The 23,971-nt window shown below is 42.3% G+C and overlaps 1 protein-coding gene across 4 annotated transcripts in view; it reads right to left on the bottom strand.

Moving 5' to 3' along the window:
- The window catches only part of Heatr5a (HEAT repeat containing 5A), a 101,798-nt gene extending 88,663 nt beyond the window's left edge, over positions 1-13,135 (bottom strand). For all 4 annotated transcript variants that reach the window (XM_052185872.1, XM_052185874.1, XM_052185873.1 and 1 more), the window contains exons 1-3: positions 13,029-13,135; positions 3,653-3,862; positions 1,635-1,846 (exon numbers count right to left, since the gene is read on the bottom strand). In XM_052185872.1, the coding sequence (XP_052041832.1) occupies positions 1,635-1,846; positions 3,653-3,778 (338 nt within the window). In that variant the 5' untranslated portion in view covers positions 3,779-3,862; positions 13,029-13,135. The remainder of the gene's footprint in view (positions 1-1,634; positions 1,847-3,652; positions 3,863-13,028) is intronic.
- Positions 13,136-23,971: the final 10,836 nt, after the last annotated feature.

Below are 23,971 nucleotides of genomic sequence, written 5' to 3'. Positions count from 1 at the left end.
GGCTCTTGGCACAGTGAGAGGGCACGGAAGGCCATTGGTGAAGGTGCAGCCTCAGTTGCAATTGATGGCCCAGGACTTGAAGGGGTCATGCATAGGAGCAGAGGTTTGTCACCCTGATGAGAGCCTGTGAGAGGCTATTGGTGAAGCCTAATTACAGTGGAAGATAGCAGTGTTTTGGAGATGCCAGTACCATGTGATGACCACCAAGAACAGCAGCAGCAGTGGAGTACAGGCAGCTGGAGCCTAGAAGACAAGCTGTGTGCTACAAAGGGCAGAGCTGAAGAAGTGACCCAAGCCCTTGGAGGAGCCCAGAAGATCGTGAGTTGGATCCCAGACATTGAACCATTGGAGTTTGAGTTTTGCTTTTAGTTGTGACTGTGCCCTGATATGTTTCCCGCTTGAAGGAAGAAAGTATTTTAGTGGAGCCCACAGTTGAGAGACTTTGAATTTTTAAAAGACTTTGAATTTGAAAGATATTGGACATTTTAAGGTGATTGAACTTTTAATATGTAAAGACTATGGGACTTTTAAAGTAATTTAGATCTTGGGGATGAATAAGAAAGTAAGGGTTGAGGCTTAATAGTGATGTGTTTGTGTGTCAAGTTGACAAGGGGTCAATTGTACTGGCTAGTTTTGTGTGTCAACTTGACACAGGCTGGAGTTATCACAGAGAAAGAAGCTTCAGTTAGGGAAGTGCCTCCATGAGATCCAGCTGTGGGGCATTTTCTCAATTAGTGATCAAGTGGGGATGGCCCCTTGTGGGTGGTTCCACCTTTGGGCTGGTGCTCTTAGGTTCTATAAGAAAGCAGGCTGAGCAAGCCAGGGGAAGCAAGCCAGTAAGGAACATCCCTCCATGGCCTCTGCATCAGCTCCTGCTTCCTGACCTGCTTGAGTTCTAGGCCTGACTTCCTTTAATGATGAACTGCAACGTGGAAGTGTAAGCTGAATAAACCCTTTCCTCCCCAACTTGCTTCTTGGTCATGATGTTGTGCAGGAATAGAAATCCTAAGACATGGAGTTACTGACAAAAGTGAGGCAACATATGGATGATAAGAACTGAACCTAGGTTTTCTGTAAAAGCAACAAGGACCTTAACTGCTGAGCCATCTCTCCAGCTCCACTAAAATATTTTTAAAAGGACTTTCTTGACAGCAAAATGGGCTTTTTGTTTGTTTGTTTTGAGACAGGGTTTCTCTGTGTAGCCCGGCTGTCCTGAAACTCACTTGGTAGGCCAGGCGGGCCTCGAACTCATATATTCGTCTGCCTATGTTTCCCAAGTGCTGGGATTAAAGGTGTGTGCTACCACTGCCCAGCTAAATTTTATTTTCTAAAAGATTAGAAATTGAATCAAAATGGCAAATACCTTTAATTCCAAAATTCAGGAGGCAGACACAGACAGATCTTTGTGAATTCAAGGCTAGCCTGACCCACATAGTGAGTTCCAGGACAGCAAGGACTACATAGAGAGTCCCTGCCTCAAAATCAATCAGTCAATCAATCGATCAATCAAAGGCAAAAAAACTCGAAACAAAATGAATTTATACTTAATTTCAAAAACAATTGCAAAAGTTTATATACTTTAGAAAAACAATACAAGAATATTTTATATTGTTAGGTTTTAATGTTTAACTTACAGTTTGGTGGGAAGGTAACTTGGAGAGTCATCTTTGCTACGAATAAGATCATTACATTTGTCAATTGTCTCGTAAACAGAAAATGTGTCTCCAACACTATAAAGGATGGCCAGATTCTGAGCAAGGAGCTTGCGTGTGGGCGGCCCCGGAGAGCTGTTCAGTAAGGACAGGAGCTGCTCAACAAGAGTCTTCTGCTTCTCTCTCACATCGCCCTACAACGAAGGCAACAAAGGCAAGGAAGTCAGTGCAGTTCCTGTGACCTCGCAGGGTCAACTGTCCAGGGGCACCCAGCACTGTTCTGAGCGAGGCTCACAGTTGCCGACTCGGACACTGCTGTGCTAATAAGTGGTTCTTCACTTTGCTATCACAAGATGCACTATAGTCCATTAACAGAGACAGAGATCCATTTCATCTATGTCTATTTGCAAGACACACGAATTTGTGATTTTATAACTTCTTACTAAGCCAACTGTCCCCCATTTATTTACACGAGCAATTAAGGTGGCAGCCTACAACGCAAAACAAGAAGTAGGCCTGCAGCAGCCTCCTGATTTACCGAAGGTTTTCCCTAAGTCTAGCACAGTTTTCTTTCTGTGTAAGTGAATGCATGCAGGTGCCAGCAGTTCCACTCTTTCCCTGGACACTCTCTGAAAAGAAGTCATGACAGCGCTGACGGCACTAAGTGCTCACTGAGGACTCAATTCCTCAACTTGTGTTCAATTAGTAGATAGAATTTTATCTCAAAACAAAACAAAACCCCCTTTTCCAGGTTGGTATGGTGGCAGATGCCTTTAATCCCAGCATTCAGGAAGCAGAGGCAGGTGGAACTCTTGAGTCTGAGGTCAGCCTGGTCTACAGAGAGTTCCAGAATAGCTAGGACTCCACAGCACAGAGAAACTGTTTCAAAAAGCCCAAGATTTTTTTCTTTTTCTTCTAAAAAAAACCTTATGTATATTGATGATTTGCCCATATGTCTGCATCACATGTATACCCAGGGTCATAGCCAGAGAGGACATAGGATTTTATTATAAAATAAAAGGCACTTCAGAAGGGACAAGGATTCCACCATAGTTCATTGCTAAGTTTTTAATTCTTGAAGGTAAGCAAATTCATCAAGTCTTTTATATTATAGAGTCTGGTAACAATAAATTGTTTTAGAATGAGAATGGTCTTCAAATTTTTTAAAATCAGTTTTTAAATTAACAAACATTTGTTTGTTTTTTGTTAAATCTTACATGTATTCTTGTGGGTTTGGGAGTGTGTGCATGCACATGTGTGTGCTGGCTGTGTAGAAGCCACACATCCCCCATGAGCACTGTATTCTCACCCCTTTTGCACTACATACCACACTGTGTTTCTATAAAGCACCCTCATTTAAATGGGCACTGGAGCACAAAGGCAGCCCCACAGTACACGGATTCAGTTTTCTTTCTTTGCACCGATTTCATGAGCTTTACGAGAAGGAGTATGGTTATAAAAGAGCTTTTCAGTTCATATTCTCTATACTTTTTACAGCTTATGAAAATAAAATTCCAACAGGATTGTTTAGCATCACAGGACATCAGAACTTTACGTATTTGGATAAATACAAGATGCAAAAGATAATAAAGATAAGTAGTGTGTGTGTGTGTATGCATGCAATGTATGTATGCATGTATTCATGTATCATGTATGTGTGGACAGACTTTCGAGTACTGGAGACTGAACTGGTGGCTTCAGGAGGTAAGCTAGGTGAGCACACCACATCTGATCTGTACTCAGCCTAAGTGTTACATGTGTTTTTAAAGCAGCACAACAAATATTGGCTGATTTCTTTCTGCTTTTTTTGAACTTGTAAAATTAAAAGAGACACTTCAGAAGGGACAAGGAATCCACCATATTTCACTGCTAAGTCTTAAAGTTTACCTTTCACAAACTAATAGGTGACTACACACAAAGCAAGCAAAGAAATAAATGGAACCAAACATTTCTGCTACATAACAGAACAACAACAAATCACCTCTTGCAATGTTACCCACCCTGTTTGTTGCTAGCAAGAGCTTCTCCAAGTATCTCAACCACTCAAAGATGAACTCAGCCTTCTGCACTTCACCCAGCTGACTGGATGCTTCTTCATTGAGCAGCAAGCTGTGAGCTAATTCCATTCCTTGCAGCAAATTCTCTTAGTTTCACAAGTCTTCTCATGTATGTGCACTTTAGATGTATGCGATACACCTAAGGAACCAAGCCTGCAATGGAGAAACAACACGCTTTGAAAGGTGAGTAAGAGGAAGGCGATGAGAACGCTGGAGGTTCCTACGAGAAGTAAAAGTGCAACTAGGCACAGCTCTACAACTGCTGCAGGTCAACCCAGAAAGGTCCCAGGAGTAAGTTCCAGTTAGCTGACCCAAATTCATCTTCCCATTCAGTGTTTACTTTCAAAAAGACAGACAAGCCAAAAAGGGCAGATTGTCGACAGGCAAAACCAAGAGATAATTCACTTATACTTATTACCTATCCAAGTTTTAGGATCAGCTAATAAGCTCCTGTGTTAGACTTCAGCATTTATGACATCCTAAATACTCTTGTACTAAATGTGTCATAGGTATTTAACAAATAACAGAATACACAGACATACTACTGAAATCCTGCAGTGAAGCTGACGCCACCCTAGGTCTCTGGTGTGGGTCTCCAGTGTCTGCTCTTGTCTGATAAAGAACTTCTTGCAGCTCTGGGGGTTTAAGGCCAACCCCTCTCCCCAAGCACGGTCATCTTATCTGAACAAACATTTTTTTCTGATAAATAGATCAATCAATCAATCATCAATTAAACAAGCAAACTATCTGAGGGCCAGAGAGATGGCTGAGCAGGTCAAAGTGTTTGTCACCAAACCTGACAGCTTAGGTTCAAGTCTCAGGACCCATAGAGTAGAAGGAGAAAACTGACTCCTGCAAGTTGTCCTCTGACTTGTATACAAACATGATGGTACACACACACACACACACACACACACAAATAAAATTAATTTTATTAAAAATACTACTGTTCCAGTGTGAAGACACAGCATCTAGTCCAGCCACGAGGCAGCTGAGAGGGTAGGATCATTTGAGCCCAGGCCTGCCTAGGAACAGACAGACCCCTTTTAGGAACCAACATCACAGCAGCTAGAGGAGAAGCAGTGATTATCAACAACATGAAGTACACGTGAGGTAACATGCACAGATGACTTCGCTAATGCATCAAAAAGAATCAGATTAAATAGTTCAGAAGAGTAAGGTTGACTACTATAGGTAATTAAAATATAAAAATGCATGCCTTATGGTTCACTAAGCAAAACTAATTATTTTAATGGAAACATCTGTAAGATATATTAGAAAACTAGGTGTGAGATATCGGAAGGTTTTTCTTTTTCTTTTTGAGTGATTCCTAGTATAACATACTTACACTAGCAGATCATAATTGCTAGATATCTGAAAGTCCCTTAAAAGACTTGAGTGAACCCCCACACTTTATCTTATTTGTGTTAGCTGCTTTGAACCCATGTCTAGATTCCAGGACACATGCCTGACCCAAAACCCACCTGTGCCGGCTCTGTTTCCTCATACCTGTGCTCTAGTCATCTGGGTAGCTTAGTCAGTGCTGCTACAATGTCTAATACTGTCTACGTACGATGAGACACCCAGAGTCACCCAAAGTCACAAAACAAACCCAACTATTTATTTTCAGAAGTGTCACTTTTAAGGGTCAAAGAACAATGCAAATGTCTGGGCATGGTGGTGTGGTGGGTGGCCCACTTCTTGGGAAGCAGAGGCAATAAATAGTTAAGGATTATCTATCCATAGACCCACAGGTGAGCCAAAGTCACCCTGGGCTATATATCAAATCCTGTTTACAAAAAAACAAGTAAACAAAACCAAAAGATCAATATAAACAATGCTGCTAAGAATTAATTTTAAAAGAAATAACATGCATTCCTAGCTTCTTGTTTTGAAAGTTCCTTCCTTTCTTAAAATACCAAAATGGGGCTGATGAAAGGGCTCAGTGTGAACCTGTCATACCAATGTGAAGATCGGAATTAGAATCCTAGAACCCATCCTTGTAAATGGGCTTGGTGACCTGCCTATCACGCCAGCACTTGAGAGGGAGAAACGGGGTCCTTGGAGCAAGCCAGACTAACCACATGAGGAGCACTGGGGTCACCTCACAAACCATGCCTCAGTGAATAAGGTCGAACGTGATAGAGGATTCCTGAGGTCAACTTCCAGCCTCCACAAGCATGCTAAGTATCTGCCTGACAGACCCCTCACACACGTTCCCCAAGTCCAAACCATGCTTATATGCATGCACACAGAAAAAAAGAATTATTAAAATGAACGGGCTAAAATATTCACAATTAAGGACAGAATTTAGAAATGCTAGAGAAATATTTTCCCATGAGAAACTTAAGCATACTATATATACTTTTGCCCTTAATATCTAAGACTCTAGAGGGAAAATAACCTTAGTGCACAGAGAGATGTTCTTATAATCACCAGGGTAAATGACAATCTAAGAATCAAATTACCCTTTCAGGAGGTTAACGGTACTGCTGAAAAGACATTTTTTTTCCTTAGACAGCAGCAATATTGTGGTGTAAAATGATCTATCAAGAAGCAAAATAGCTAATACAATGTGATAATAAATAATTCAGCAACACACGTACCTCACTAATGCCTCCCATGCACCCCTTGTGTAAGCCCCTCTTAAGGGCAGCAGCGCCTGAGGCGTCCTACCTTCCCTCTCCAGCTGCACCTGAGATCTGCACCCCTGTGCTCGCAACAGGAGAAGCAAACACTGCACACACAGGCTCTGGCCTCAAGTCTGGCTTCTAGGATGATGTCTACAGATGCAGAGTTGCCGCCTTTAATTTTATTCTAACTGCACACTCCATACACAAAGGAACTTCACTGCCCTAATTTTTCTCTTCCACTCATATTCTGTTGAGATTATGAACTGATTCATCTACTGAAAGTGAGCACATGCAGCAACACGCCTAGACATGTGCTTTCTTTTATTATATTATTATTATTGTTATTGTTGCTGCTGCTATTGTTGTTATCTTGGTTTTCGAGAGAGGGTTTCTCTGTGTAGCCCTGGCTGTCCTGGAACTCACTCTGTAGACCAGGCTGGCCTGGAACTCAGAAATCCGCCTGCCTCAGCCTCCCAGAGTGCTGGGATTACAGGCGTGCGCCACCACCGCCCGGCATGTGCTTCCTTTTTTACTGAGGTTTGCTGTGCTTTCTAAGCTAACTTTAAACTTGCGATCCTCCTACTTTAGCCTTTTGAGTAGCTAGGACAAGCCATGCAACATCACACCTGGCTAAGATCTACTTTTCAAAGTACAGTTAGTCGTTACTCGAAAAGAAATGACTTCATAAAACTGCTGCTCCAACTCTAATGCCAGCAGCTGGTTCAATGGCTGCCAATATTTATAATCACTTACTATGGTGGCTGTGCAACACTTGTAAGTGTGCAGCATTTATTTTCTTAAATAAACCTTGCTATTTCTTCCTGTTCTTCCTGCACAACTATAACTGACCTTTTATCGCCTTGTTTCTCAACTGCAAGCTCCCATATAATTAAAAATAAGAAACACACTTCCTATTCCAAGAGGAAAAACCAAGTGTAGCTACACTAAAATCAATGCACTAACAACATCCAACAGTATAAATTAAATTTGGCTCAGTGTCCATCATTTGGAACTCACAATCTTCTGGGCTTGGGCAGTTCCATTTCTCTAGCTCTGACACCCGCAAGACACACACATACACACATACACACACACACACACACACACACACATGTCTCACAGGCTCACACCAGCTTAGTGGTCACCTCATGGTCCTGGCATTCCTACTATGCTGGGGTCTGTAACAGAGACTGCACCTTCACCAATGGCCTCCAAGCCTCTCTTCAGGGATTCTGAGCTGCTACATGGTGTCAAGCCTCAGCCTCTCCTCATAACCCCTCCAATCCTTTACTTTCATGCCTCTAAAACCAGTACCACACCGGAGATGCTTATGACACTAAGGTCAGCTGCCAGTTTGAGATGCAGCCTTAAAGCCCTCTAAATCACAGCGTCTATGTGCTGACCCTTAGGTACTATTCCCCAGAAAATTTCACCTCAATAATACTGGTCTCTTGTTGATCACAGCTGATTTCTCAGATCTAGCTAACCAGCATCTATTGTCCCAGTAAATCAAAGGTGCAATTTTCATACATTCTTAATTCGAATATATCACACGAATGGCCTTCATAATCTTTAGTCGCTCTCCAACTTCCCTCTGAAGCTTCAGAAGCCAGGTCTCCGCTATCTGCAGTCCTCTCCGCATTCTTATCTTCCAAGCTCCTACAACGGCTCTTTAAATGAAACACTCAATGGCTTTTCCAACCCAAGGTCCCAAATACAAAACAGTCAAAGGCATAAAAGACCACGTCAGGTCCTTCCAGCAACATCCCCCATTCTGGTACTAATGTCTGTCCCCCACTCTGGTACCAATGTCTGTCCTAGTTTCCTTTCTGTTGCTGTGACAAAACAATGACCAATGCTGGGCAGTGGTGCAGAAGCAGGTGGATCTCTGTGAGTTTGAGGCTAGCCTGGTCTACAGAGCCAGGTCTATAGTTCCAGGACAGCCAGGAGTACACAATGAAACCCTGCCTTGAAAAACCAAACCAAACCAAACCAAACCAAAATCAAACAAAACAAAACAAAAACTACTGATCAAAACCAACCTGGAGATGAAAAGGTTTATTTGCTCCATCCGTCCAGCGACAACTATTATTAGGGGAAGCCAGGGCGAGGACAAGTTGAAAACTGAAGCAGACCATGGAGGAGGAACACTGCTTTACTGGCCTGCTCAACTAGCTTTCTTATACGAGAAGGCTCAAGTGTCTAGGGATGAGGCTGCCCACGGTGCACCGACCACCTACATCAATTAGTGATCATGACACTTCTTCAGTTGAGGGACCCTATTCAGGAGAGTCTAGTTTCTGTCAAGTTGACAACAACTAACCAGCTCACACTCTGTTTTACTCACCAAAGCAGTTATTTTACAGACCTGTGGTACTAGACCCAAGTCTATGTATTATTATTATTATTCACAAAGACAATGGATTAACAAATCTGCCTGTAGGCTGGGCTCTATCTCGGTGGTAAAGCCCTTACATAGCAGGAATGAGACCCTGGGTTTGATGACCAGCAAAGAAGGAAGAAAAGAAGAAAGAACCTCAAGAGGCAGGAGAGGGGGAGAAAAATCTACTCAAGCTGAAACACTGTCTACACAGAAGGAAGTGACATCTGTGTGCAGTTTCAATGGCTGTGCTCCTTTAACTGCTTCACACGGTTTCTAATGGCCGCTGCGAACCGCAGTGACTACCACAGCTGCTGAGGCAGCTCATAGAACTTAGAGCCTGCTTATTTTCTTCTCCTTACTGGGCTTTTATTAACGTGCTAAGTTCTTCAAAGACATTACTTCCAGAGAGCCTTCTCAACCTGGGCGGAAGGTCGGAAAGTGTTATTTCAGCTTTGGTTATTGTTTCCTTAAAAAAAAACTTCATTCTCCATTCCACATACCAAACTCCTACCTCTTTCTGAAATGGAAGATTGTATCTGGACATCCAAGAACCCAAAGGCACAAAGAAGCTAAAAGATGCCTTACTTGTCTGCATCTCCCCCCAACAGTCCTCTAACAGGACTGTTGAAAGTCCAGTATCAGGAAGTAAAAAACAAAGCAGTCAAAACAACAATTCATTGTCTGAGATCTCATAACTTTGACACAAACCCCTCAATGCCTAGTCATTCCATATTGACATGATCTAGCTGTCTCAGTTTTAGCCAGAGTAGAAAAGTGCACTTCAATAAATGTGAAAGGGCAAACCCTGAGAGCAGGGGGGGGGGGGGGGGGGGATCCCATGCAGGCGGCTGACAGTGATGGAAGAAATGGAACACCTCACAATAAAGCTACCTTTAAAAGGCAGAGGTAGAAGGCACGCTCTAGTACACGAGATGCCGTCATCCCCAAGCACAGCAGAATTTGCAAGTTGGCACAGGAAACCTTACTCACTTTTCAAAAAAAACCAAAAACCTATCCTTATATTTGCTGCTTGCACAATCTGCCTCCTAGAACTTCCCTGTTTCAAAGTTAGACACCATTTGCTTTAGATCCCCGCCCCCACCCCCAGCCCATATTCTGGTTAACACTCAGACTCACCCTTTACCACACTACGACCCAAAGTCCAGTTCATCTTTATGGTTCCAGTCATGGTTCCACTTAAAATCCATAACTTGTAGAGAATACCCAGCTTAGCACTTCACAGTGGCTCTCTTGGAGCCCTGACGGTTTTCCTGGCAGACACTGCTTCTCACTCCGCTTCACTCTTCATTTTACGATGACAGTTCCCTGGAATAACGCCTTATTTCTCTGCCTTCTGGCCGCTATTGTCATGGCCCGCCCATCTCACAGAGTAAATATACCGCCTATTGCATCAAACCTCTGTGCTGACACAGGAAGTCCTCTGTCATCAAACTGATTTTTATTCCTACAGCAATATATATTTGTTTGTTTGTGTATGTATGTACACACACACACACACACAGTGCATAATGACTACAAATAGCACCTTAATCAGTTCAAGCCTTGCTAACAAATGAGTTTAACAAAAAACATTTCACAGCTTTTTGGACTTTGGAATTAAGATTGAGAGATTCTGTACCCATACAGATGTTTAAAAAAAAAAACATAATTCTGGACACACATCCAATTTCAATATACAGAGTATGATTCAGAGTTCTAATATTTCATTCTGTTCCAAATTTGAATTTGAAAAGGCCAAGAAGCAATCCCATTTGATTCTTGCTATAGAAACACCTTCAATTTCAGGTCTACACGGATACCTCAATAATATTCTACCTGATCTAGTAATCCAACTCTGTCATTAGCCATGCTTAAAGGGAAAGTCTGGAGCAAAACTACCTTATGATAGACATCATGAATGTTAGATTAAGAGAGGGATGAGGCTCAAGGCCCTGAACTTGATTCCCAGGATGGAGGAGGGAGAGATGGAGGCTGATGGGTAATTAAAAAAAAAAAGCAACCAGAAACATAAAAATATACCCCCTTTCTTCTCTCTCAAGAGGCCAAAGCTACAGAAATGATAAAGCCATAAACTAGGCAGAAAATCCAGGCCCCTCATAGCACTACACTCGATCTAGAATTCCAAAGAATCCTCAGAAGGGATTCTAAATGTCATTAAATAGGTTATCAGGTATTTAGAATGGTTGAATCCAGACTAATCAGAAGTTAACCCCTTATTTTACTCTTAAGAAAGGCTGTTGAAGGTTGTGGGCAACCTTTGTCCTCTTAAAAGTTAAGCTGCAAAGAATGGAGGGTGGGGGATAAAAACACATGGGGCAAAGCCTAGGAACCGCGGTTTTTCCCACAGACAGTCCATTCACTAGTTTACACTGAGGGTGCTGGGGGCTGGAGAGATGGCTCAGCGGTTAAGATCAGTGATTGCTCTCCCAGAGGTCCTGAGTTCAAACCCCAGTAACTGCATGGTGGCTCACAACCATTTGTAATGGAATCTGATGCTCCCTTCTGGTGTGTCTGAAGACAGAGACAGTATACTCATATAAATAATAAAGAAGTAAAACTTTTTAAAAAAATAAGTTGATGGTGTTAATTTTAGACAATAATTAAGAAATTTTAAAGGTACTTTGGGATTCTGGGGAGATGGTTCAGCAAGTAAGAAAGCTGGCTGCACAAGAATGAAGACCTGAGATCTAACCCACAAAAACTGTGCATGAGGGCAGGCGCATCTAACTGCAGTGCTGAGATGGGCGAAAGACTGCTAGGGTTTCTCTATGTGGAGGAGAGACCCTGCTTCAAAAGAGCAGAAAGCGAGAGCAGGGTACCTGACCTGTGCACACAGTCATGGATGCAAGTGCCTTTACATATATGTGCACAGTACTACCACCACCACACCCCCCTCTCCGTTATTTTGGAACTCTGTATTTTTCTGTTACTAACATCAAACACTAACATAATTAAAGAACAAGTAAAGGTGACCTAATCAAGGATCCATAAATAGTACCAAAGGTTAAAGTCAAGAGTTTATTCTTGACCTGTGTAATAAAAGTACATTCCACAGCACAACAAATCCACTCTCCAATATTCTCTGCCCCTTATTTAGTAAAACTCCCTCCTTGCTTTCTGTTTTTGTTTTTGAAACTGAGTTAGTTGATTCGGCTCTCTCTACCTAAGCCTAGATTGGCTGGGAACTCTCCCCTTTTCTGTCTCAACATCCTAAATACTAGAACTACAGGTGTGCAATGCTAAGCCTGGCTTTACTTGTTTTTTTTTTTTTTTAAAGGCTCTAAAACAAGGTAAATATTAGTTTGGACGTTTATCTAAAATCTCATTCTCTGCCCGTTTGTTAGCATACCCCTTAAATTCCAACACTCTGAAGGCAGAGGCAGGTTTGAGAACCTGTCTCAAGTAAATAATCAAACCTCATCCTCAGATATTGTTTCTAAGATGTTTACTAAATAAAACCGGACAACCCTGGGCTAACGATTCGGTCGCTAACTTAAGTAAATCGCCCAGCATTGTTTTTCAACATTCCAAACTATTACAGGGCTTTTTAAAAAACTTCCTTAAACTTCTCATTTTATTTCTTGGCTCTTAAGTTCCTTTAGGGCGACTAGTATTTTTATAAACCACGCACAACCCAAAGAACTGCAAACCATCTGATTTGTCTGTCCTGACAGTTCAAATTCCCTTAACTTGTCATTGGTACACGTTATGGTTAACAAATACCCTAAGGTGCTTTAGGAAGTTTCTAAGGATTTGCAATCACTTGAGATGATCTTTTGCTGGCGTGTAGAAAAGTGAAATTAAGCAAATAAATGAAAATAAAAACAAACGTTTCCACCGACTCCGCAAACGCCACTGGCGAAGGCTTTCCTTCTAAGAAGACCTGGAAACTTCTGGCAACAGAAGGCAGCGTCCACTCCTTGCTGCTTGGGAGCCGACCTGGCGGTGCAGGGCGGGTCCCCAGCCGCGGGGCAGGCGACCCGGTCCCCGACTTTCCCCTTGCGCGTCCCGGCCCCGCAGCTGCCGACCCCGCCTACCTGTTGTGCTAAGGAGAAAACCCGCCACACCGCAGTCAGTCCCCGAGTACCGTCTGTGCCTGCAGCCGGGACCCCGTCCACCTCGGCTCGGTCCCACCCGGGCCGGGTCCTCAGCCTCCGCACCGCGCCCACCCGGGTCCCGCGCCACTCGGCTCCAGCCGCTCCTCCCCAGCCCCTAAGCACGCTGCCCCCAGCCTCCTCTCCCCGTCTCCCGGCTTGCCTGCAGAGACGCCCTGAGCTCGCACCTGTCCCGGGTGTGCCACGTTACCGGCTCACAGCACAGTGGCACCCGGCTCACTGCCGGCGACTGCGGAGCGGGAGGGCGGGCGGGGCTGACAGCGCGGCGGGAGCGGCCATTGGGAGCGCCCAGCCCCTCCCGCGCCCAGGCTGGCCAGCCGCCCGCCGAGCCAGAGAGCGCACACTGTGGCAGGCATGACTACTCCTCCGCCGAGAGAGAGATGGGAGATCCTGAGGCAGGAGTCACTTCTAGGACAGTGTGCTGCTATCTTACAGTCTGGAGATTCCGGCCACAACTATTTTTGTCTATTTTTGTCGCCAGCCAGAATCTACACTTGCGGCTTAGAAAGCAGACACTCAGAAGCCTGGAAAAATTTAAGCAGGGCCGAAGCTGAAGGAGGATATGATGGAATCTTCCCTGAGGAAGGGACCCTAAAGAACCTTGATGGAAACCTAAGTGTTTAGGACTCTATGAAGATCACACGCGGAGTACGTGGCTCCGAGTCAGATGTGTTTTCCCACTATAATCAGGAGTTTAAGTGTAATTTTTTCCTTTGTTTTGAAACAAACTTACAAGAAGTTTGCAAACGTAATACAAAAACATTATTCCCCTGAACAGTTTTGAGATTTAAGTTGCTAATATTATGCCACAGTGTTTCCAAGCACTTTCCACATAGTCATAACTCCCCTAGCGATATTCCTTCTGTGATACATTTGGTTTGCTGGTTATCTCAATTATGTTCTTTATGTAAAGATCTTCAGTTCCAAAATAAGTGCTCTATTTAGCTGCAATCCATGTCTTCAATCTGGAATACTTCCTTAGTCTTTGACATTTACAACCTTGACAACTTTGAAGATTATTAGACCACTGTTTTTTATAGAAAGCCTTTCATTCTGAGTCTGTCTGATATTTATTTATGATTAGATTTAAGCTAGATATGTTTGAGGACTCTCACAAGTGATTCCATATTCATATGTGCTGGTGTTTGCTCTTCAGGGTTTCTCACCAAAGGATGAAAAAGTTCCTTTTTCCATCTTTGTAATTAATCTGCATTTTCTGAAGCTATTTTATTTCAGGGTAATTGTGAATAATTTTGCTTAGAAATTTGTAATTTATATTAGTTGGATCTAGAATTCTTTTAGTTCATTAAGTTGATTATAGTGTTCTTCCATTATTTATTTACTTACTTTTTACAACTGTTTATTTGTGTGTGGGCCTACATGTGTGTATGTGTACCACATGCATGCAGTGCCCAAGGAGGTGAGAAGAGGGCATTAGATCCCCTGGAACTGGAGTTATAGGCAGTTGTGAGCTCCCTGATGTGGGTGCTAGGAACTAAATCGGGGTCCTCTGCAATGAGCAATGAGTGTCTTTCTTTTTTTCCTTTGTGTTGCACCCTATACAGCTTGGTCCTAGAAACCTGACTGAGGCAGTAAGAGAATGAAAAAAAGGACAAACACAGACACAGAAAAGTTGGGATAAAGTGGGACATAATGAAGTGGCACCAACTATAAAATGACCCACTGGAACCTCAGAACATGTATTATGTGCTGGTGGTCTTGAAAAAAGGTATCTGTAGTCAGCTGCAGTTGCTAGTTTTTGCACACATTGGTCAATTGTTAGTAAACACTTGACCCAGAAGAGGACTTTCTGGGACTCCCATGGGTCTGAGGCCTTGGGTCCTTGACACGGCTGAGCCTTTGTTGACAACACACTTTCTCCCAGGGTTTATCTCAGTTCCTTCCAGTTTTGTTTTGTTTATATGTAAGTGTGTGTGCCTGTCTTTATGTGCACCATAGGCATGCAAATATCCTTGGAAGTCTAAAGACTGTGTTGAAGCATTAAGATCCATCAATGTAGAACCATCAAATGTAGTTGTGAGTTGTGAGTTACCTGGTGTGGGTGCTGGGAACTGAACCAGGATCCTCTTGCCTGAGCAGCAGAGAGCTATGTCTCCATCTCTTTTGTTACTTTTGATGATCAAATTCTAAGTTTGCTCAGTCAGCAATTCATTCATTCTTGCTTCTGTGTCTTTGCGTTTTGAGTAATTTCCCTCCCGACATTCTATTACTAAACATTTAAAAAGCTAGAACACATTGTAAAGCCTTATGTATACGCTCTACCCACCATCCAGATCCTGTGCCCTTTACACGTGTCTCCCTATTCTTGACACACCTTTATTTTCTGGCATAATTAAGATTTCTCAGGCTCACCTTGCCCCAGGCTAAATGCAGTTAGTACTTGAGAAGCCTTGGTTCTTTTTAATGGATAAATATATTTTGCAGCACTGGGTTTGTTTGTTGCTACTGTAGTAGCCTTACTGCCCACGCTGCCTTAAGGATGCAGCTAAAAATATTTATATATTCATACTCATGGTGTCTGCTGGTATGCATCTGTTCATGCACATGCACACAGTTATAGTTCTCTCTCTAACTGTATAAATTTCTAATAAGAACATAAAGCCTTGGGTAGGATTCTCTCAATAGGCAAAGCACCATTATAAATATTCAAAGAGGTGTTTAAACATATCAGCATGGATGTTGACCCATGATGGTGAGTGGCTAATACTGAGCTGTTCAATCTCAAAGGAGGCAGTTAAACTCACCAGTACCTCTCCATATGCAGAGTAAATGTAATTGCCACTATTACATTTAACAGTATTTTACACAAGAAGTAACCACAGACTGGAGGGATGACCCAGCGGTTAAGTGCATTGACTGCTCTCCTGAAGGTGTTGAGTTCAAATCCCAGCAACCACATGGTGGCTCACAACCATCCGTAATGAGATCTGATTCTCTCTTCCGGAGTGTCTAAAGACAGCTACAGTGGGCTTATATATAATAAATAAATAAATCTTAAAAAGAAAATAAATACATGCCTATTTGCTCCTAAGGGCACTTAGGTTCATTTGAAATCCTTGGTTTCTATCAGATAAAGACATAGAGTACACACACAAAATGTTTCTGATTTTGTTCTACACTAAGGAACACTTCACTTCATAAAAGCTTTATGGGGCTGGAGCAATGGTTCAGTGATTAAGAACCCTGTGGTTGTAGGAATACGTTTGGCACCAGCAACTCATGTGCTGGAATGCTTGGCTCCTGGGGAGTGGCACTATTAGGAGGTGTGGCCTTGCTGGAGGAAGTGTGGGGGGAGGTGAGTCACTGTAGGGGTGGGATTTGAGGTCTACATGCTCAATCTACACTCAGTGTGGAAAGAGAGCCTCCTCTTTGCTGCCTACACAAGGCACAAGGCATAAGACTCCTCCTTGTTGTCTTCAAATCAAGATGTAGAACTCTCTGCTCCTCCAGCACCATGTCTGCCTGCATGTTGGCATGCTTCCCACCAGGATTGAACCTCTGAAACTGCAAGCCAGCCCCAACTAAGTGTTTGCCTTTATAAGAGTTACTTTGGTCATGGTGTCTCTTCACAGCAATAAAACCCTAAGACAGACAGCGACTGCTTTTTAAGAGGACCCATGTTTCATTCTCAGCACCCACATGGTGGCTCATAACCATGTGTAACCCCAGTGCTAGAGGATCCAGTGCCTGCTTCTGACCTCCAAAGGCACCAGTCATACACACAGTGCACAGACATGCACAGACAAAACCTCCTACACAAAAATTTAAAAAACTTAAAGTAAAAAGCTTTTTAAGTATGAATACTTTATAGGCATGGAATCATATTTTAAAATAACAACAACTTGAACATAATCCTACAACTCTACACAACAATTATTTCCAGTTATTTGTCTTTCTTTCAACAGTTACTGTGCCCTTCCCCAGCCTTGAGTTGGCCAAACCTCTGGTTTTTACAACCTGGCTGGAGTCAGTGCCTGGCCTCTCTGCATTCTCATCTTCCTGCCTGACTTTGAAGAGCTGACAGCCTACTGAGCTTATTTTGCAACAGAACCCAGCAGAAACAGAACAACAGAACCCAGCCAAATCAAAGGATGGGTCTTTGGGTTTTGAATATATCAATGCAGAGCTGAAAATTAAACTTTGTGCCTTGATCAGAAAACCTCTGTCTTGGCTCCATATTTCTCTTGTCTGCCTGTCCTATCCCATCCCCAGGTCCCCTTCCAGGTGTGCCTGGTTCTCCATGACCGCTGGATGGCTACAAGTTACATATCTGTGAACTGTGATATGCAAATGGCATATCAACTTTGGATTCCTAGTTATTTCATTGCTGTGGTTATATAAATAATATTGTGGGAATATAATGTTGCTAGTAGCACTTAATCACATGAGCCTGACAGGAAAGGGAAAAAAAAATCAATTTTTATCATCAATACATTGGGGGTAGCCTTAATTTCCTATTATAGACACACATAATTGACAAAGACGGAAGCACACTTCAAAATGACTCTGTAATCAGCTATGATTTTATTTTTACTTCACACCTTGTATAATGGTTAGTTTTGTCAACTTGACACAATCTAGCATCACCTGAGAAGAGAGTCTCAATGAGGGACTGCCTAGGTCAAGTTGGTCTATGAATCTATCTGTGGGGGATTGACTTGATCACGCATTGATTGATGTCAGCGGATCCAGCCCACTGTGGGTAGCACAATACCCTGGGTCCTAGTGAGTGAAGAACATTAGATGAGCAATAGGTATGCAATATGCAAGCATTTTCTCCCTGCTAGTGACTGCAAACGAGACCAGCTGAGTCAAGTTCCTGCCGCTTGAACTGTGAGCTAAAATAAGTCCTTCTCTCCCTAAGTTGCCTTTTTATTAAGATATTTATTGAAAAGCAACAGAAAGAAACTATGCCATGACCCTTGAAGCTTGGGTTCTGGAAGTGTGGCCAGGGTTGGAAGGGAATGCAGAAAGGACAGACACATTGACAGAGTGAAGCTGGGCTCAGGTGGGGTCTGAGCAGTGTGTTTATCAAGTACAGCACAGGGTTAGCTGGTTCATACAAGGTCTAGTTCCAGCTCAGGATAGTCTCAGGCTATAAAAACTCAGGAAGAGGAAGGTCAACTGTCAGCCTTTACTCAGAACGATCAATCGTTGGACTCTGTAGGATGCCTTGCCATTTTTCCTGAGCCTAGGCCATATGGCTCTATGGGTAATGGCTTTGCCAATTTCACATGGCTCTGAGGCCTCAGAGTACTCAACATGTCTGTGCCCATGCCAACAACACACATGTACTTAGGATACTCACCAAGGGCTTGCTCCACTCCCCACAAAACTAAAGCCCCAGGTTTCACGTCTCATAGAACCAGAAAACCAGGAGAGAGATTTCCGGAGGTCAGCGGAAAGATGCCTTAAGTGTAGGAGAAGAGTGCTCTCGTCTTTGGCATGGAAGATGGGGAGGAAGTGACCCTGAAAGGGCACCTAGCAAGGCGGAAAGTTCCAGCAGTGAGAGAAGGACCTGGCAGAGACATACCTACAGTGGCCAGAGAAAGCAATCTGTTAATGGGATGCAGAGCAGACTATGGGGAAAGGTTGGTGTCTGTGGGAAGTCACCAAAGTAGGACTGAGAGGAATCAGAAAACAGTCCTTGGTCTGCTCATCAGTTTGTTCCTGCCACAAAGTCCCTGATGGAAACCACAGGAAGCACCATCCTGAGCCAAATTAGTCACAGAGTTCATCCACCAAGGTGAAAGAACCAAGTTTGATAATGCTTGCGACTCTGTTCTATACACAAGCTAGAACCCAGGGAACACAATAAGGCGGGGGCTGGAACCGAGGAGGCCAATGGTATTGAAGGACACACAAACACTCTACTTAGGCAGCAAACACCTCAGGCAAATGGCTGTTTACCTAGAGATAGTGTTTGCATTCGGGATGCTCCATTCTTTAGGAGCAGCAGAGAAGGTACCTGACTTACAACTGAGGATTTGTGTGGATATGAAACTCATGACAGATCCACTTAAATACAAAAAAATGATGAAATAACACTCGAAATAATATTAAGGCTCAAATAATTCTTAATAAAATTAACAAATTAAGATTATTAATTTTGTCTAGCTCAAAAACTGAACTTAGTATAGGTCTCATATAAATTTTATTTTTGCTGAGTTTTCTTTTTTTTGTGTGTGTTTTTTTGATTGTTTGTTTGTTTGAGACAGGATTTCTCTGTGTAGCCTTGGCTATCCTGGAACTCACTCTGTAGACCAGGCTGGCCTCGAACACAGAAATCTACCTGCCACTGCCTCCCAAGTGCTGGGATTATAGGCGTGTGCCACCATGCCCGGCTTTTGCTGAGTTTTCAAATGCAAAGAAAAAGTATACAAACATTACTCTTAAAATCTTGTGATTTAGGAATGTGCTCTCTGTGTGTTAATTATAATAAATCTTATGTTTCAGGGCCAGTGAGTTTGCTTAGCAAGTCAAAGCATTTGCTGTGCTGGCCTGACCATCTGAGTTAAACATTTCAACCCACAGTGAAAGGAGAGAAAGAACAGACTTCTGAAAGCTGACCTTTGACCTCCACACACCCACTGTGTCCGTATTCACATCCACACACACCCATCACACACAGGCAGACTCTCTCCCTTTCTAAATAAAAATTGTAAAAATGCAGGACAGTCATGGTAGCACACACCTTTGACCCCAGCACTCAGGAGGCAGAGGCAGGAAAATCTCTGAGTTGGAGGCCAGCCTGGTCTACATAGCAAATTTCAGAATAGCCAGACTACATAGAGAGACCCTGTTTCAAAATAAATAAATAAATTAATTAATTAACTAATTAATTAAAAAAAACAAGCAAAACCCAATGGTCTAGAAGTTACTGTTTATTAATGAATATAAATCTCTCTTAGCTACTTTGGTCCACATTATTCTTGAAATAGAATAAAAATGAATTTATATTTCAAACTCCTTCATTGCCATCAAAACTGAAGGAAAAGAACTGAATCTGGATGCAAATATTAACTGACCAGGATGAACAATAGCTACAAATGAAGCTGCTTGTGAAATATGGTTACACTAATGTGTAGGCCCGGAGTCATCCATCAGGATGAAAAAGGAAGAATGCTAATAATATGGAATAGACTTACACACTCTGGAACTCCATCTACAATCCTCCAGGCACTGTCGGAGCAGAGGCCAATCCATTTACAGGGCATCCTTCCTCATGGTAAGAATGCTTTATTGGTCTGCACATTTTCTCCTCTCGTTTGCCACTTCTTGCTAAGATTCTATGAGACCAAAATCAAGAAAGACATCTTCTTACTTATTATTTATGATAAAATACTATGATCTTTTGGTGTTAGTTCTTACTTGAAAGTCTAGTAGAGTTTTTCAGTGGATCTATCTGGTCCTGGACTTTTTTGGCTAGATTATTTTTTATTACTACTTCCACCCTATTGCTTCTTATTCTTATACTTCTGTTTTTCTTTTCAGACAGGGTGTCTCTAAAATCCCTGGCTATCCTGGAACTTACTATGTGGATCAGGATGACCTGAAATTCACAGAGATCCACCTGTCTCTCCCTCCCAAGAGTCAGGCTTAAAGGCATGCACCACCGTACCTGGCCAATCTCGTTGCTTCTTAGGATCTGTCTAGATTATATATTTCATCTTTGTTTCATTTGGTTAGAACATAAGCATAAAAATGTATCTGTTTAGCTTTTCAAACTTTTACTAAGTTTGGGTATGTTGTGGCTTCATTTTCATTAAATTCTTAAGTCTTTAATTTATTTCTTTATTTCTTCCTTGACCAAGTTATCATTGAGTAGAGCGTTGTTCAGCTTCCATATGTATGTGGGCTTTCTAATAATTTTGTTGTTATTGAAGACCAGACTTAGTCCGGGGTGATTTGATAGGATGCATGGGATTATTTCATTCTTTTTTATATCTGATGATGTCTGTTTTTTGACTGATTATATGGTCAGTTTTGGAGAAGGTAATATGAGATGCTAAGAAGAAGAAGGTATATTCTTTTGTTTTAGGATAAAATGTTCTATAAATAGCTGTCAAATCCATTTGGTTCACAACTTCTGCTAGTTTCATTGTGTCTCTGTCTAGTTTTTGTTTCCATGATCTGTCCATTGGTGCTGTTTTAACTGGCAGTTAGCATGTAGAAGAATGCAAATCTATCCATTCTTATCGCCTTGTACAAAGCTCAAGTCCAAGTGGATCAAGGACCTCCACATAAAATCAGATATGCTGAAACTAACAGAAAAGAAAGTGGGGAAGAGCCTTGACCACATGGGCACAGAGGAAAATTTCCCGAACAGAACACCAATAGCTTATGCTCTAAGATCAAGAACTGACAAATGGGACATCATAAAATTGCAAAGCTTCTGTAAGGCAAAGGACACTGTCAATAGGACCAAATGGCAACCAACAGATTCAGAAAAGATCTTTACCAATCCTACATCTGATAGAGAGCTAATATACAATATATACAAAGAACTCAAGAAGTTAGACTCCAGAGAACCAAATAACCCTATTAAAAATGGGGTACAGAGCTAAACAAAGAATTCTCAACTGAGGAATACTGAATGTCCAAGAAGCACCTAAAGAAATGTTCAACATCCTTAGTCATCAGGGAAATGAAAATCAAAACAACCCTGAGATTCTACCTCACACCAGTCAGAATGGCTAAGATCAAAAACTCAGGTGACAGCAGATGCTGGCAAGGATATGGAGAAAGAGGAACACTCCTCCATTGTTGGTGGAATTGCAAGCTGGTACAACTACTCTAGAAATCAGTTTGGTGGTTACTCAGAAAATTAGACATTGTACTACCTGAGGACCAAGCTATACCACTCCTGGGCATATACCCAGAAGATGGCTCCAACATGTAATAAGGACACATGTTCTACTATGTTCATAGCAGCCTTATTTATAATAGCCAGAAGCTGGAAAGAACCTAGATGCCCCTCAACAGAGGAATGGATACAGAAAATGTGATAACATTTACACAATGGAGTACTACTCAGCTATGAAAAACAATGACTTCATGAAATTCTTAGCCAAATTGGTGAAACTAGAAAGTACCATCCTGAGTGAGGTAACCCAATCTCGAAAGAACACACATGGTATGCACTCACCGATAAGTGGACATTAGCCCAGGAGCTTGGAATACCCAAGATACAATTCACAGACCACATGAAGCTCAAGAAGAAGGAAGACCAAAGTGTGGATACTTTGGTCCTTCTTATAAGGGGGAATCAAAATACCCATGGGAGGAGCTACAGAGACAAAGTGTGGAGCAGAGACTGAAGAAAAGACCATCTAAAGACTGCCCCACCTGGGGATCCATCTCATATACAGTCACCAAACCCAGACACTATTGTGGATGCCAACAAGTGCTTGCTGACAAGAGCCTGATATAGCTGTCTCCTGAGAGGCTCTGCCAGAGCCTGACAAATACAGAAGTGGTTTCTCACAGCCAACCATTGGGCAAGCACAGGGTCCACAATGGAGGAGCTAGAGACAGGACTGAAAGAGCTGAAGGGGTTTGGAGCCCCATAGGAGGAACAATATAAACCACCCAGCACCCCAGAGCTCCCAGGGACTAAAGAGTACACGTGGAGGGACCCACGGCTCCAGCTGCATATGTAGCAGAGGATGGCCTTGTTGGACATCAAAGGGAGGAGAGGCTCTTGGTCCTGAAAAGATTCAATGCCCCAGTGTAGGGGATGCCAGGACAGGGAAGTGGGAGTGGGTGGATTGGTGAGCAGGGGGGGGATGAGATGGGGGTTTTTAGAGGGGAAAGGAGGAAAGGGAAAAATATTTGAAATGTAAATAAAGAAAATATCTAATTTAAAAAAATAATAAAGTCTCCTTTCATTTTGCATGTATTTTTACCTTTTTTTCTCCTCCCTTAAGATTTCTTTCTTTCTTTCTTTCTTTCTTTCTTTCTTTCTTTCTTTCTTTTTTTTTTTTTTAAGATTTTATTTATTTTATGTATATGAGTACACTGTAGCTGTCTTCAGATACTCCAGAAGAGGGCATCAGATCCCATTACAGATGTTTATGAGCCAACTTGTAGTTGCTGGGATTTGAACTCAGGACCTCTGGCAGAGCAGTTGGTGCTCTTAACTGCTGAGCCATCTCTCCAGCCCCTAAGATTTCTTTTATTTCTTTCATTGTCCTCTTTCTAGCTTCATGAACTATGCATATATACACACCACACACAGATTACACAGATTTCTGCCTGTGAAAGAAAACATGGAGTGCTTGTGTTTCTACCTCTGAGATAGTTTGCTATGCAATATAATCAGATCTATTTCCATCCATTTTGCTGCAAATATAATGGTTTTATTTCCTATTATGACTGAATAAAATTCCATTATTTATATGTACCACTTTTCCTTTACCGTTCATCTGTTGGTGCACGTCTAGGCTAGACCTGCTCCTTACTCACTGAAAGCATTGCAGAAGTAAATGTGGATGTGTAAGTTGGCTCATTTGTTAGTTATATTTTCAGTTTTAGTCAGAAACCTCCATATTGATTTCTGCCAGTTTACCCTCCCACAAGAAGTAAACAATGATTCCTCTTCTCTATATCCTTGTGAGCATTTGGGGTTTTTTGTTTTGTTTGTTGGTTTGGTTTTTCAGGATTTCAGCCCTAGCTGTCCTGGAACTGGGTCTATGGACCAGGCTTTCCTGGAACCCAGAGAGGATCCCCTGCCTCCCTAGTGCTTGGGTTCAAGGCATGTACCACCACTTCCCAATGTGTTTTGTTTTATTCTTGGCAGCCAATCTAGCTGGGGTGAAAGAGAACCTCAAAGAAGCTTGAATTTGCATCCCCCGCCCCCCATAGCTAAGAAGGTCAAAGCCTGTGGCAGAGTTAATCGGCCAATTGTGTTTCTTCTTTTGAAAACTATCTGTTCAGTTCATTGTTCCATTCACTGAGTGAAGATTTGTTTTCTTAATATTTGAATAAATGATCTTAAATGTTCACCAAGAAGCCTGCGGACTTCACTGGAATTTATTATAACTTCCCTTTTATCTCAAATTTTATTCATTGGGGTCTTCCCATTCTG

Source organism: Apodemus sylvaticus, chromosome 6 (assembly GCF_947179515.1).
Source record: "Apodemus sylvaticus chromosome 6, mApoSyl1.1, whole genome shotgun sequence".
Lineage (NCBI taxonomy): Eukaryota > Metazoa > Chordata > Mammalia > Rodentia > Muridae > Apodemus > Apodemus sylvaticus.
The sequence above is the reverse complement of the archived record's forward strand: the minus strand, read 5'-3'. Positions and strand labels throughout refer to the sequence as shown.